Raw genomic sequence first — 17032 nt, forward strand, 5'->3', positions numbered from 1 at the left:
ATGGGAGGAAGAAGCCATCTCTCATTCCCAAACAGGCTTTCAAGAAAAACACAGTATTAGATATGGATGGGGATCAGGAACACTGCAGTCAGAGAAACTCCTTAACAATTGTATTCTACAAACTTGTTTTCATTGCTACCTGAAAGTGCATCTTTGTATCTGTAGAATCATCCCCATATTTATACAAAAAGTACAAACAATGTGATTTTGTCACAGCCTAAGCCTATCTAACGTGTAGTTTCTAGTAAGTGCAAAAAGTGTAATGAAGTTATATGTGCACTGTGCATATAAGATCAAAGCCTGAAAATGAGGCAACGTAATCACCATGAATTCAAGGTAGTTCAGTAGTTGCTGAGCCTTTACTGCACAGCTGTTAAATGGCTAAAGTAGAAGCTGAAGCAGAAATTAAAGAATAGTCTAAGCCCATTAACCAGAGCAGTGTTTTAGAGCAGGAACTCCATTCCCCCACTCACCATGCACATTTACCATCACGTGCTCATGCCTTTAGTACCAGTTTCTGTACAGAGCTAGGCCTGAAGGGCAAGAGGGCAGCCTAGCAGAAGATGTACAGTTACACTGAAGGTTGTGAGGAAGAGGTATGGGGTGCAGAATGAAAGAGTATCTACTGCCAGGTCTCTCAAGGGCACAACTCCAATGCACTCCCAGTATCACAAAGTGCTGGAATATGGACCAGAGGCTATGCAGCACAGAGCATACCTGCTCAGCACATTATCAAATACATATGCAGCTAAATCTGCCGTGTCTTCAACATAAGCCCTTTTAAGTGTCACAACAGCTACACTTGCCTTCTCCTCCCACAAAATGAGGCTTCATTTGATAATGACACGTTTCTATGTCAAGAGACTGCTACAGAGTCACATGTACATATAAATACTTAGCAATTCGAAACAGCTGGTATTCAAAACAAGTGCATTATTTGCTCTTTAAAGAAACGAAATCTGTACAATACTTGTAAGAGGGTAACCATGAAGATTAACAAACAATTGTCTAGAACAGTTCAGTTAGTTTTGTTCCTTAGTCAAGTCTTGCAGTGGACTATGCTCAGCTTTTTCTGTATTTTAAAATGCTACAATAGCCATTGCCATTGATTTTAGACACACAAAGACTTGATTAAAATCTAGAAAGAGCAAGAGGAGCTCAAACTGTACATGCACAGAGACTGTACTCTAAACACAGTTGTGTTTTTCACTGTATTGCCATCACGTGTCTTGGAAAGCGCAAGTCCTGCCTCCTGTCCAAAACTGGTGTGAGAAAGATCCAGAAGTGAGTGCTATCAGAATGTTGTAACAGAGCAAAAGCTGTACAATTAGGCACTGTGGAAGGAAATACAATAAGGCGTATTTTCAAAGGGTGTGTGCACATGTATGTATATGCATGTATGTACACGCACATATATACACATACATAAATAGTTTTTGGCAAAATGACAGTTTCATTTAAAAATCAATGCAGTGAAAACACCAGCAATGTAAATTATACAAATCAAGGGTAAAAGCCACGGGGAAAAAAAGCAGCAAATATTCTAAGTAGCACCTGTATCTCAGGGATGAGCTTTTGAATTTCATTTCTCCTGGTTCAAGGCAGAGGTTTGTTTACCCATCAGAACAGATTTTAACCAACTGATCGCCTTCTCTCATACGTGATACTGGGCTATTTCAAAGGAACCATGATTTTCAGGACCCTTCTCTCCCCAGCGCTGGCAAAGCTTAAGTAGGACACTAGTAAAAGGTCAGGAGAGTGTATCTCAGCAGGAGGGATGCTAGTTGTGCTATCCATGCCTGCCATGATTTATAGGCAAGGACAAAGGAGAGAGAATGAAGGAGTGTGTACTCAGGATAGCAATGAGCCTGTCTACAGTTACAGCTCCTGGTCCTGTGTCCCTCACATTCATTAACTAAACTGAGCCTCTTCCCCACCACCATTGCTACTACATTATTTAAAGTACTTGGCCTGTGACCACTAGGTTCTCATACAATGTTACTCAAAGAGTCAGTATGGAGACTCATCTATCTGCCCACTGTCATGAAAATTATACTGCACTGTTTTGTTCAATGTAAAGACTGAATCTAAATGTTTTGTATTAACTGCAAAGAGTTCTCTCTCTCTGTCATTCAAGTCTTACATACTACTCAAGAAAATACTAGGCCTTCTCAGACACTATGTGTGATGAAAATGTAAAAAAAAAAAAAGAAGAAAAAAAATATTCTTGATACACTGGGCTTTATAGAACCTGAAAATGGAACATCTTAACAGAGGGGCTAAAGAGTGAGCTTCTCTTTTTAAAAGCTTTACAGGGGGTTTCCTATCTCAACTGCCCAGGAATCTGTTTTGGCATCAAAACACAATATGCATCACTTTACAGTGCATAAAGATCTACATTTTCATTCCAGTGTGGCACTCATCTACTCAAACAATACGGCAGCTGCTTTCTGGAAAAAAAAAAGAAAGAGAAAGAAAAATGTAACTCAGAGACTTCTTGTCCTGTAGGAGTCGGGTTACAGGAAGGATGCTGGATGAGGCATCCTGGGAAATAAAGTCCCAAAGTACTCCCACACATGGGCAGTGAGAAACCCATGGTGACGGATCAAGGGAGCCACGTGTTACTTTGAACCCACATATATAAGGTGTTGTTTCATTTGAATAAAGCGGATTTGGCTCAGAACCCCCAACCAAGCTAGCCAGGTCCGTGTAATTCATTTATGTGTTATACTGATACACCACATTGTCCTCCACCAGGACCTCCTCTGGAAGTTGCAAAAAGAACACATTCATACTTCAGTGTCACATTGCTTCCATGATGCTACCCCAAGACAGGCTTGTACAGAGTTCCAGGGATGGAAAATCTCCTGGGAAGCACATGCCACACTAAGGGGACCTCTGATTAAAATACTGTGATCTGCGAGCTTCGTGTTATTTCAGAAAACAGATACTGAGCAAAAGGGAGAGACAGCCAGCTCCTTAACAAGCCAAAAACTTGAAACACTGTCAGCTACATGCTGAAGGGTTATATATGTCTGGAAAATAATAAGACAGGTATATTTACTTGGGTTGCAGAAGACGGCACCAGCAATCTTAAAATTTATGCACATTTTCTGTAACAAAAAGTCAAGTTTTCCTTTCTGTTACTGTCAGCAACTGGAAAGTAAGATCATGCATTCTTTCTGCTGCCCCAAGGATACAAAGCATTTTCTCTGTCTTTCTGGACAATTATGAAGCAGCATTTTATTTCAGATTTCCTCTCTAATTTGTGAGATTCATCGAGGGAGTGCATACCCTCAAATACAACACTTCATTCCTCCTACTTGTATTGCTGGTACCAGGATGCCAGAAGAGCTCCAGCTGATCCTTCATGCCCAGGGTCTGAAGCAGACAACCCTGTGTTTAATGATCAGGAAGACAAGGATTTTAGCTCTGTACTATCCAAACTATCTCCTTCATAGCACAAATCCAGTTTGCATGTCGAATAAAAGTTAAGTTGTAGTCCACACTGTGGTACCTGAAGAACATCCCTGAAATTAAATTAAGAATTTAAACAATTAAGAAGAGGTTTCACTGAAAACAGGAGTCAGTCCTCCAATTGCATCTCTACCAGAACATAAGAATAGATAGAATCACTAGATAGGAAGGAGAGGCTGCAGGCATCTGCCATTTTTCCATGGCTGTTTTGTCTCTATAGCTTTAGCTGTATCATTCTGTTGCTATAGATGACTCTCTTGTAGCACCCACATTCACACCTTTGTCTGCACCACAACTGGAAAGTAGAAAGCACAGGTAATGATCAGATGTTGCTAAAGTTGGCCAAGTGCTTAGAGTACAGACTCATCAATGAGACCCAGTAAGAACTGCCTCAGCATGTAACTGGCTCCATCACAAAATGGCTTTTGCATATTTAAAAGTTAAATTTAAGTCCCCTGAAGCAGCTGGAGATGTTTTTCTAGACACACTGTCAAGAGGAATGCTCCTAAAGCTGACACTTGAGTGATGAATTCATGCCACCCATAGCTGAGTTAGTTATTACTGTGCCACAGAGGACAAGTAAGCCCACTGTCTGGCTGAGTGGGCTCTAGGCAACATGGTTTAAGTAGCTCCAAGCAGCAGATACAAGTGGCAAAATAATGCAGGCCCCACCCCCTGCCCACAAGTGGCTCACAGGGCCCCTTGAGTATAATGATGACCCGAGGTGAAAGGTTCAGTCCCTGGAGTACGATGGTGAGATGAGCCCAGCAGAGATGTGAGTGAAGAACATGACCACAAGCCATGGACAGCAGATACATGTGCATGGCAGGACCAGCACACCTGCTCCAGCGCCAGTCTCTAGCACGAAGCTGTAAAAGGAGTACTGGATCTCCACACCTTCAGGAGATGAATAAAGCCAGAGCATCTGAAGAGCATACGCTCATCCAAGTGAAAAAAGGCAGCCACTGCGTCCCTGGGCCCACACCTGATAACAACACCATCGAGGACTTGAGAAGCTGTATCAGGGGTTAATTACGCTGATACTTTTGGTCTGTGTTTGGCCCAGCCACCTGTAAAAGTTTTGTTCTTTCCCTGCCAAGTTATGAGAAAACAAGCACTGATAAAACGGAAACTCCGTCCTTGGAGAAAGTTCTTGTATAAACTATATTTAATTGCTATTTTATGATTGGCTGATCGTCCTCCAAGGTTGCTCGAATGAGAAACTGAAGACTATGGGTATGAAGTAAACCTCTAGACTCATTTGGAAAAGACCCCCCCGGGTGCAGTGCGCAGGCGCGCGGAAAGCCACGCGTGTGCAGAAGAGATATCACTTGCATCACGAGGGGTGGGACTGGGGGCCTCTGGCTGGGCAGTGCTGGCCACACCTGCCTAGGTTGAAGTCACTCAGTTAATTGTATAAAAGCAGAAAGCTCTTTCTTGGAGAGTAGCTAGCTTCACATCAAGGATAATGTTGCCTTTTGGCGGGGACGCCTGCCAATCTGTGAACTTACTGACTCTCTCCAAGGATGCACATTCTGCAATGGGTAATGATAGGCATGTTAGGTTGTTAAGATAACTTTATGGGCAACAGCTGGGTGACTGGGGAGGTCATGCTAGGGGCTTATTTCTCTCCTCCTTCTTCACTTTTCGGTCTGTTCATTTTGTTGGCCACCTCTTGGTAATAAATATCAGTTTTGTTGAGCTTTCAATGGTGTCATGGTTTAGGATTTCAGTATGCTCCAAACCCTCCCTAATAAAAGAAGCCTAAACAGGTAAGTGAATTTTCATGATGGCTCTCGCATTCCCAGTTATTTGAAGCCTACAGCATGTTACATGCACACTACAGGCTTCAACACTGCCCAAGGCTCCTCAGAGAAGCTATGCTGTACTTCATCTCTAACAGATGACTGTTCTAATTCACTTAACACTAAGTGGTACTTCTTTTACACTAATTAGTGATGATTCTTTTAGTCTCTGAGCTTGCTGTTATATAATAGTCCAACTGTGACAAATTCATGAAAAAGAAACAATTAAAGACTATTATAAGAAAAGTCTGGTGTCAAAGATAATGGTTTCAGTGACAGAAAAAACCTGGTGTACCATAATACTGTCTTGGGTATTCTTATTTCTTTTTTACATTAGCGTTGTAGCTGCTGAAATTCAAATGCCTTCTAAAACAGGCTTTGGCTGACTAATGAGAAACTAAGTTGCAGCTGAAAAATTGTTCTACAGGTTGTTTCCCCTTCATTCATACTGCCCAAGTACTGTTGAAGTAAACTCTCTGAAATATTTTGACTCAACTGTTCTAGTACTTTCCTCTCTTTCCAGTGCACTGGGCTCCTTTTATAGAAATAATCTCTCCTGTGTTTTGTGTTTTTCTCTTTACGGTAGTACTGTTTCAGCTGTGCTATTTGGACTGATCCAAGTTCTCAGCAGCTCATGTCTTTGCCTTCTTTTGGTTAGGACGCTATTGCGAACATTAATTTAAAGGAACACATTTTCAATTATGGAACAACTCACCAAAATTTATCTATGGAATGATTTTCTTTAAGAAGGAGCTAGAAAGAGGGGAGGAGTCTTTGTGAAGGCAGATGCATAAATCTCAGCATCTTGGAATCTCTGTTTGGCTGGAAAATGGAAATGGCTTATTGAAAAGCAACCCAAAGTAAACATTTCAGATGAGACAAGTGTTACATGATATTTGTGACAATGAGGCACTATCTTTGAAAGACAAAGTAGAACCCAGTACTGTCAAAATGTAATGAAAGGCACGCTCGTATAGGCAACACTCTTCAGGAGTTGTCTGCACTTGGTTTTACTGAACCAGCTTGGTATCTACAGTAGGTGTGCTGCATCACTTCTGAACACAGGTCTCCATTTAGCGTCCTCCTTCAGAGACTGACATGCTATCCACTTTCATCTCTCTCAGGCTTCCAGTTTTTTTCTGTTTCTGCTTGGATTTTTTCAACATATGGACCTAAAATTGAAAGTTTTAAAAGAAAGTGAGTGAGTATTAAAAGACCTGTAGTAACCAATAAGCTGATCTAAGGCAACTAACTAAGAACCAAGTAAAATGCTGGAACTGCCACAGAAAAACATTTAAATAAACAACTATCTGACGCATCTATCCTTATAAAGCTACAGGATTAACTGTTTTTTTTTTTTACATAAACATATACACACATGTTATATGTATGCATATAGATGTATATGTACGTGTGTGCTTATATATATTCCTGTACACTCATATACATACACATATATACAGATAACAGTACTAGTCACTAACTTGATAGAAAGATAAGAAACGTTTCTCACTGAAGGGCAAGTTAGGTTTGTTCTCCCTCTTTCTTTGCATTTCTCCCCCTTCTTCTCAGGAAAAGAATAAAGTTTAACACACTCTGAAACTTTGAGATGTGACCCTCTCTTTCAGCCATTTTTCTTCTGCAAGGACCATTGTCCTGGTAGCTCTCCCAGGGGAGCTCCAATTCTCTTAGACTGTCAAGACTGTCTGTAGCAACACATTTCTGCAAGTTGAAAAGGCATTCTTAAAGTAGCAGGCAAATGTGTAGACTGGTGTGCACCACAGTCAACTACTGCAAAATGTTTATTTCACAACTTCAAAGTCAATAGAGAAGCTAAATTCTTAGGCAGCTGATACTGTCTTCCTTTTACATACACATTGAGATATCAAGGAAAAGCAGACACTGATTACTCCAAAGTTTCTTTTTTGCAGACCCTGTTCATCCATTATTCATTTTTCTCCTTTGCTATTCTGTGACAAACCTTCCCTTCTCCAGCAAACTGATGCCTACTTTGGATACTGCAGTACTATCATGGTCCTTATAGCTGTGACCTGCTTCAAGGCAAGCAACACGGCCTGGAAATCTCAATACAGAGGAAAAAATTAAGTCACTAGGCTGAAGCTCAGGGACTATTTTTTTAAACACAAGCCTCATCTCAGCCGCTGGAGAGACCCCTCAAAATACATTCTGTAGAAACTTGCTATGTATTTATTCAACAGTTACCACATGTTCTGACTAGCTCCTTTAAGGTTGAGCACCAGAACACAACAGACAAGCAAGATAATATAACATCCAGTAGAAGAACAAAGTCATCTTTCTAAGAGAGACCTACAGCCAGTACCTTTGGTCCTGCAGCAGAAATTATAATCTGGCCAGGGGCCTGAATCCAGGGCTCTCCATCAACTTGAACTGGAATTGGCTTAAGGAGGGTTACACGAAAATATGAGCCTTGGGCTATGCGGATTCCCGATCGGAAACCACCTTGGACTTGACCCTGTTAGGAAGTAAAAGCCAGGATATCTATGACCCCAATTAACAAGAAGCACAAATACTAGCTGCGATTAAACTGGGTGGATAGTATCTTATTCTCACCCGACATTTTAAGTTTCAAGTAAAAGAACTTCTTAGGCAAAATCTGCACAGGATGCCTTTAGTGCCCTAGCATTAATTATTTCAGTTAGTGCAGAACTTGGACACCCCTGCAGGCTGCTGGAGGCAAAACAACTTCCACAGCGAAGCTGTTTGTACTCCAAAGCAACAGGTACACTCCTTGCTGCTTCTGCTTTCACGGAAGATTTAAGGATCTCTACCAAAATACTTCTTCAGTGTCTTTTAAAAGATCTAAATTAAAAAATGGTAAAGTTGGCCAACACCAAAGATGAAGCTGCACAAAATTTTAAGCACTCACCTTTCAATTTTTGGTTGTTTTATAGATTAGTTATCTCTAGTTACCTGGCCGCATATACTTTTTCAGCAGCAGATTTCAATAGTGAAAAAAATATGAATAAAAGACAAAAATCTGCCGTTCTACAGGACTGTGTTACCAGTAGCAGGCCACTGTATGGCCTGCTACGTAATATGTCATACCTCAAAGAATTAAAGTTCCATAAGTTGAGTCATAATATTCTTTGCAGAATGGCTACCATCTGCTTCACGTAGCATTCAGATCAAGAGCAGCTAGCACCAGATTCTCAGCAACAGGGGCTGGAAACCCTGTGGCAGAAAATTATAAAGCCACCTGTCTAGAAGGAATCTCCACCCTGATTGTGATGATTTTTGCAAATACGTTAGGTGAAGAGTGCATGTTTTTGCAGTATTAGAGTAAGGTCTTGTTTTCATCCCATGAACTGTTTGGTTCTTGACACCATGTTACGAGAAAGCAAGGGCATTCTACAATACATACATATATATGCGTTTAGTATATATGTATGCATGTAAGCTTCTGGACTTGGTTCAAAGTCTAGTCGAGTGATGAAGCATTGCCCCACCTGCTTTTAACAAGTTCTTCACACTCCTATTACTTCCTATCCAAGAGGCATCATTTTTAGGACTACGCACTTGCAACGCACTGTTTGTTACAGAAATGAGCCTGTGTGAAAGAATGTGCGCTTCTTCTGTGCTTACTGGGATGCCAACTTACCATGTGAACGACGCCAGTCACACCAACAACTTCCAGCAGGCCGTCGTCGATGCGCGGCTTCTCGAAGCGATTGTCGCTGTCAGAGCCCCAGAGATCGGCTCCAGAGCCCCAGCTGTGCGGAGAACACACCACAGTCACCACCCACCCCTGCCTCAGGGCACCCTCCCCGGTACCCTGCTGGGCTGGCTGGTTTGACAGGCTTCCAAAGCCAGGCGCTCTGCTCCCCTCATCAGCTGGAGGGATTGCAGTTCCTGCGTTGTGAAAACAGCAACTGTTTTTCCTAAAATCTGGAAGAATTCTGACAAGATCTTCTGGTGGTAAAAGAAGGAGTGAAGTAAATAGTTTCCATTGGAAAGAAAAAAAATGTAAGTAAGAAGAAAGTAATTCTGAAGAGTTTTAGTTTGCTGGGAAATACAGGTTACAGCTTCACTAACTCTTACCTTTCAAGGCTTAAGAACTTAACATAGCTCTTACTGGTCTTGACAATATTCACAGAAGCTACTGAACAGAAACTAAAGCTAAAACAAGTACGAAGTTTTTATTCTTGTACCTGGCCAAACTCATTTGCAGTTACTAGCAGGTATTCATGCACTTCAATCCTCTGACACGCTTCTGACAATTAAACACCATGTTCCTTTCCGTGCAATACTGACCCTCCTCACTCAAATCACTCGCTTATTGTTTTTGTGCACGGACTGCTTGTCACTAATCGTGATTTTTTTCTTCTACACAGTTCTCATGTGCAATGTATATTTGTGTATGTGTATGTGCACAGGTGTGTATACACATAAAAATACATTTTTGAATAAGAAGTTGAAACATTTTCAGACCAAAATGCAAAGAGATACGGGTTGCTTAAGATAAGAGGGTACTTGAAAAATAATAGTATGGCAGCACTAATTACCTGCCGGTTTTGTGCAAACAAAAAAAACCTTCCTCTACCAACAGTACATCTAAGGAAGCCAGAATTCTGCAGGTATGGCTTCCTTTCTTCCATGGCAGTAAGTCTAGCTCGCTGCAGGTGTCAGGGCAGCACCCACAACCCCGCAAAAGGTAGCTGAGGGTTTTCAACTGAGGGTTTTCAACAGCTACCCAGGCAGCATCACAGACTCCATGTATATTGACCAGCTGCCTGTGTGACCTGGGAAGTGTTTGACAGTTGAATTCTGTCTGGCCTTCACTGGAGGAACTGCTTAGGTCCCTGGTCTCTAGCACATCAGAAAGCGTGTGCAGGTCAATCATCTTTGATCCTTCCACATGTCACTGTGAAATCCAGTCAACTATTCAAACAGTGGAGGGACAGGGCAAGATGACAGTGGACAGAAGTCATGGGCCTAGAGCTATGCCTAAAAAGCCATGTTTTGCTAGGAAACTGTGCCAAAAGAATTCTGAAGACCTTTGGTGGGGAAATTATTCCAAATTACTGCTAGGACAGAGAAGAAATAGCAAATGTACGGGGTTTGCACTGGGAAAACAGGATGGTATAACCTTATTATCATAAAAATGCCACCTTTATGTGGAATGAAATTGTGAGTTTCAATGAATCACAAAAACAATGCCAAAATAGTATTAAAAACTAGCTCTTTACACATAGTTGCAAAGCCAGCCAGTCATGCAGTAATCAAAAATACCCAGTAACAACCACCTACTGATCTAAACCGTTTAACATTTTATCTAACCATCTGACATTTGATGCTCAAATACCAAGCAGCAATTCCACACATCCAGCCAGGCACGCCTCCACAAGGGATCCTTCCTCTCCTTTTTACCTGGGTATATTAATAAAAATGAGTCCTTCTATACTTGGTAACTCCACCTCGTGCTGGTCCACTTGCAGCTTTATGTCCTTGTGAAGGTTTCTAGTATGACTTATCTTCTGCAGCCCAACTTTCACGTAAACTCCTTTGTTGTGGAACCTAGGAGCAGACAAGTACCTTGTAAATAAAAAGTGAGGCCCAGCATACCACTCTTCTTGTATTGTCCTCTAGCAGGTATGTTTAAAGACTTTTTCAATTAGCATCCTCTTCAAATTCTTCTAGCTTTACTGCAGAAACAAAGCATAAGCCATGAACTGCTACTTTATATACCTTTTACTTAAGAGATGATTGTGCTGTCGAAGCATGTGCAGATTGTGAAATTTTATTACAGAAAAATCATCCCTTTTAAAGCATTGCCTGAATGCAATGCCTCTTTGAAATGTAAACTTCTGGGTTGGAAGATTATATTTTTAGAGGTCTTCAGGACACATTTTAAAGTGTTTTCTCATGCAGTGCTAGAACACTTGTGGCACAAAAACATTTTATAATCCTTGCTCATTAATTTGAAATATACTTAGCTGCAGAAACTTAAAACAGGCTTAGGAATGTTAATTTGTGACAGAGCTCTAACATCTCTAATTTTAGAATTAAAAAGATGAGGATTTTTATGGCATCCCTAGAAATGGCAAAATATTTTAAGAATAACATAAACAAATGACAGTTAAACACACAGACTATTTTCTTCTATAATGGAAACGTTTGGATATATGGCCTTCAGGGCAACCTTAAAATAAGAAGCATAAATTTTCATTATTTGACCCTACTAGCACATGGGTGTCATTGGAATCCAACTCTGCAAAATCTCTCTAGCATTATGTCTAAATACTGTAGATATTCAAGTGGGGAAGACAGACAGTTTAGCATGCAGGTTCTATCTAGTCAGCTCTTCAGAGACTTTTTCAGTTATTTTAAATTATTATATCAGGAATAATTAGTCCTGTGTCCTAACAGTTTTAAATAGCACTGAATTAAAGGTACCTCATGTAACACCATTTAACATATACTTCTCCTCCAGACAAGATGTGTCTATGCTAAGAAAGGTTTTGTCTAATTTGGATACAAATAAAAAATACTGGAATAGCAATAGGAAACATAATACTTTAAATATCCCCAAGGAGTATTAATTTTCATTGCATGAAGCAGAAAGCCTGCAGAAACTGAAAGAATACAACACAGTGCCCTAACTGCAGAACACTGGTCTAAAACAACTGTAAAACAATTCTAAACGTGCATTAAATTGTGCAGAATATTCTCTCTGTCTAACCTCACATCCAGGTAAACTGCTTGCCACAGCAGTCTCCTGCCATTTTGGATGGCACAAACAAGATGTGGCCTCTTCTGTGACAGGCCATCCTAAAGACTGCTCCAGTGGGAATGACTTGGATGAAGGGGTAGATGCCTTCACTGCTGACACAAAGGTTGGAGGACTGGCTGATACCCCAGAGGGCTGTGCAGCCCTTCAGAAGGATACTGACAGGTTGGAGAGTTGGACAGAGTGGAACTGTCTGAAATTCAACAAAGGCAAGTTCAGGGTCCTGTACTTGAGGAGGAATAACCCCATGCACCAGTACAGGCCTGGAGAGCAGCTCTATGGAGAAGGACCTGGGGGTCCTGGTGGACAACAAGCTGTCCATGAGCCAGCAGTGTGCCCTTGTTACCAACAAGGCCAATGGTATCCTGGGGTGCATTAGGAAGAGCCTTGTCAGCAGGGGGAGGGAGGTGATCCTGTCCCTCTATTCAGCCCTGGAGAGGCCACATTGGGAGTGCTAAGATCCAGTTCTGGGCTCCTCAGCACAAGAGAGACAGGAGCTCCTGTCCAGTGGAGGATAATAAAGACGATCAGGGGACTGGAGCAACTCTCTTATGAAGAAAGGCTGAGGGAGCTGGGCCTGTTTAGCCTTGAAAACAGATGACTGACAGGGGACCTCATCTATGCGTGTAAGTATCTGAAGGCTGGGTGGGAAGAGGATGGACTCGGGCCCTTCTTGGTGGTCCCAAGCAATAGGACAATAGGCAACGGGCAGAAACTGCTGCACTGCAAGTTCCACCTGAATATGAGGAGGAACCTCTTTACTGTGTGAGTGACCTTGCACTGGAACAGGCTGCCCAGAGAGGTTGTGCAGTTTCCCTCACTGGAGACATTCAGGAACTGTCCATACACAATCCTGTGCCATGTGCTCTGGGATGACCCTGCTTGAGCAGGGAAGTTGGACCAGATGACCCACTGTGGTCTTTTCCAGCCTGACCCATTCTGTGATTCTGTGAATGAAGGCAGATGTCCTGATCATTAAATTTTACACTGTGAAAAGAACTCACACAGCTTGGCACTCAGCAATGCAAAAACCATCACTGTCACAACATACACTATTTTTATCTGCCCTGCAATGCAAGTTCAGCATTAAATTCCCACAGGGAAGTCATCACTGCACTTTGAGCTGCTAGCCAAAGGTAAGCAGTTCTGAGCACATAAAGAGACTCCACTGAGTGAGGCAAGAGAGCACACAGCTTTTGGGACATTTTCCAGTTTAAGGTCTTGCTTCACAAGAGCACTCAAGCCCATATTTCTTCCAAGGACTACCTGCAATTTCTGCTGCCACAACCTGAAACTTCCTGTCCTGCACTCAGGAGCAGCCAGTTCACATGCCAGCAGCTGCTACATCAGATACCCTTTTTAGTTAAATTACTAAAAATAATTTTAAAAAAGCGCTAATAATGCTGACAAGACTGTGCACTTGCTTACCATGGGAAAGCGCAAAGCCAGCCCTTTTAACAGCCATTGTCACAGGCAGTCAAAAGTAAATATCATGTGTCAGCACTGTTAACCTGCACAAGCTGTTTGCCTTCTGCGAAAACGTACCTCAGTTTCAATCATTATTTCATATTTCTTTTCCAGAAATATATAGCCCTTCAGAGGGGAAGGGGGAATCATCTCTTCTTTACCACAAGCCCTTCAAGAATGGTACCAAGTCACTGCCCACTGAGCTGTAGGTGCTGCACACTGGGAACTGACTGAGATAAAGATTACAGGGATGAAAAGCACATAGGACAATAGAAATCAAAGTATAACCCTTATATGCAGTGGTAATAAGAAAAGGACATATCTTTTGAAGTACTGCTGCTTTGCAAACACAGAGGAGTTTATTCTGAAGAAAGAATGAAGATAACTCTTATATTATACTAACTGCAAAAGAAAATCTAGAAGAGTTTCATATACTGGAACAGGCACTGCCATACACTAACTTATTGCCTGATTTTACTACCTACAAAATCTTTAATCCAGTTGACTGAAAATGCAAACCAGTGCCTAACAGTAACCATAGAAACGATATCTTGTGTTATTCAGTTTTTAAGAAAAACACCATGAGCAATGCCTGTAATGACAGACAGAACACAGCAAGACAGGTGGGATTACACATCATTACACTCATAACCAGCTGGAGGATATTTTTAATAGCTTGAACACTGCACAGTTGTAACTGACTGTAACTCTGGCAACCAAGACACAAATTAGAGGACATTTAATCATAGAGGAAAGCAGACAAAACAGCTTCTACAAGCAATTACGGATTAATTACACAATTGTGATTTCTTTTGCTCATCAATTTGAGTGATTATGAGAAGAAAAAAAGTCCCATTATTGGTTGATCTGCATGCCAGAAAGGAGGAAGGTCTCTCTCAATACCTTTTTAATAACGGTCTCACTTGAGATGGAGATTTTTTTCTTTATCCTTAATACCAGCATGCAGGTGCTACCACAGCACTAAGCAAGGGTGTAAAAGGTACAGAAGTTCTGAAGAAGTTTTGAAAAGACTTTTAGCACGAGATATTTCCACTATCTCAAAATTTCACTGAGCTCAACACGGCAAACTAAGAATACTAAATAACAATGACATGGCTTCCAAAAACTGCTTTGGTGCTCTCTCTTTGTAGAGGAAAAAACCCCAAACCAAAGCAAACAAAATTCTGTGCCTACAAGTTCCTGGCTAACTTAATTCCTCCCTGTCCTAGCTCTGCCTCAAGCAATATTGATTTGTGGATAACTGTAGCATTTAAGATTATCAGCTGTAGTGTAAATTGGAAGTAATGCAACACCACAGAGCTGATCTTCACACCTGGTTTCCCCAGGATTACCTGCTATTAAATTTCCCTGGTTCTTCTTCTCTAGCATGATGGAAGTCCAAGCTCAACTCTGCATCAATGCCAAGACCACAGTAATTGTTCATCTGTACAATCTGATAAAAAAAAAAAAAAGGTTTTATTTCCTGCTTACATTCATAATGAAGAAGTTCCAAAGTTTTTCAACAAAAGCAAGCTTTGCAGATGATCCTTCCAAGTCACTTGCATCTTGACAGATTCTGGAAAACATTTTCCAGAAACACTGCACTAAAAATAAAGCTGTAGGAAAAACTGTTGATATGCAGTCATTATTTCCAAAGTATCAGAAACTTCAAGGTTTAATCTTAATTAAAAGTGACAGGCATAACAAGGCAGAAATAAGAACTAATGCAGAAATAAAACCAATCAACCTCTCAAAGCAATTCAATGCAATAACTTCACAAATTGCTGGACACTAATGCTACTATTCTTTTTGGCATCAACCATGGATTTTTCATTACATCGCTAGGAAGATGCTCTTCCTTACTTTGGAAGGTGGCACTTACACTTACATCAGAGTGTAGAACTTGACTTCACCTACTCAGCTGTGTTTTATATAGCTCCCTATATGCCAGTCTCCAGTTTCTACAAATTTCTACCATTTCTGCCATTAATTCTTCCTTTGCATGCCATAGCTTTTTTATCCTAGTCCTTGACTCTCTCACCCTTCACCTTTAAAAAGCATATTAGGCACCCAGGGAAAATCAACCCCTGTCTCCACCAAGTGAAAAATAGCTGGAACCTGAGTAACTTAAATCCTCTAACTGACTCATAATGCCTAGGATTTTCCAGTGACCAGACTAAAGGCTTAGATAATTGCTACCACTGTTACAATTTCCTCCTTTTTTTGTCACTCCCTTGTCCAATTTCTTCTTTTTGTCTGAAGACAGACAGAACCAGGATTCACATACAGGTCTGAAGTCAACATCTACAGCCAACATTTTTATTTTCCTAAATAGAAACAAATTAATATGAAACAAGGAACAGTGACTTTCATTCAAAAAAGATGCCACATATACAGACATGCAGTGGCAGTAAGATGGCAGAAGGATGTACTTTCTGTATATGCCAGCAACAACTAGTAATTTCTTAAACTGTGAAAGGAAAGATGAGAGTACCTTTTGAGGAGGGGGGTGTTTTTGGGTTGACACTCCAGTTTTACAAGTGTTCTGGAAAGTATCTGGCATTTTTTCCAAACCTTTCTCTTATTTGAGAAATAATTTTCTTTCCAGCTGAAGCAGATAGGTATGCCATTGTCATGTGAATCTTTTCATTAATCCTCTATCAGATGCTTTTTGCCAAACAGCTATGAAGCGTGCTCTGCAGTCAACCAGTCCTGCCCAGACTGAAACACTAGATCCAGATGTTGCTGTATTCACTAAGAAACAGCTCAGTAAGGCCCGAGTGCAAAGACCAAGTGAGCAAAAAATTAAACTATGTTAATATCCATCATCCTTGTGATTTTTGATAGAACAACAGTTCCTAAGAATCAAACCCAAATGGTACTCAGCTCACCTTTGGAGGCTCAGGTTCTCCAATGCCATTCTCTGCACCTTCAGCCGGCTCTTCTGCATCCAAAAGGATAGTCCAGCGGTCCATAAGAACATCATCTGCCTCATCCACAGAAACCAAAATGGAGTATGGGTCCTCCCCACTGTAGCCAGCTCCCCATCGCAAGACCCTCCCCAGGTCATTACCTGGGCAACAAGAAAGAATGCCAAATTAAGACTGTACTTCACAATTAGCGCATCAGCCCTGTTCTACAAACCACATTGCATTAAGGTGCTCCAAACAAGTCACAGTTAGTTTGGAACAAAAAGTCAACAAGCAGAAAAAAATACCTAAGTTTTGTTGTGATTGCACGTGTGCTTACTATTTACATACAGACACGTTCTCATCTGGAATGTTTTCACACACACAAAAAAAATGGAAAAACCTGTTATTGAGTTAAGATGTCAGGGAGCAACTGAGTTCACTGGTTTAGAGAAATGGCTGATGGTTGTCAGGAGGAGAATATCTTGCCTTCTTCAACTCCTGCCCACTCCCATATACCCCATACACTCTGGCTGCTTGCTTTTCCTTCAGAAATCATGGCTGATATTTCCTTGAAAAGCTGATACTGCAATTTACCCTCCAGC

At 41.2% G+C, this 17032-nt stretch overlaps 1 protein-coding gene across 1 annotated transcript in view; it reads right to left on the minus strand.

The window, feature by feature from the left end:
- Nucleotides 1–6149: 6149 nt before the first annotated feature.
- The window catches only part of DGKQ (diacylglycerol kinase theta), a 104301-nt gene continuing 93418 nt past the window's right edge, over nt 6150–17032 (minus strand). Inside the window, exons 20-25 of the mRNA XM_032676713.1 lie at nt 16410–16591; nt 14871–14971; nt 10692–10838; nt 8923–9034; nt 7624–7776; nt 6150–6454 (exon numbers count right to left, since the gene is read on the minus strand). Of these exons, the coding sequence (XP_032532604.1) occupies nt 6356–6454; nt 7624–7776; nt 8923–9034; nt 10692–10838; nt 14871–14971; nt 16410–16591 (794 nt within the window). The 3' untranslated portion in view covers nt 6150–6355. The remainder of the gene's footprint in view (nt 6455–7623; nt 7777–8922; nt 9035–10691; nt 10839–14870; nt 14972–16409; nt 16592–17032) is intronic.

Source organism: Chiroxiphia lanceolata, chromosome Z (assembly GCF_009829145.1).
Source record: "Chiroxiphia lanceolata isolate bChiLan1 chromosome Z, bChiLan1.pri, whole genome shotgun sequence".
In the NCBI taxonomy this organism is placed as follows: Eukaryota; Metazoa; Chordata; class Aves; order Passeriformes; family Pipridae; genus Chiroxiphia; species Chiroxiphia lanceolata.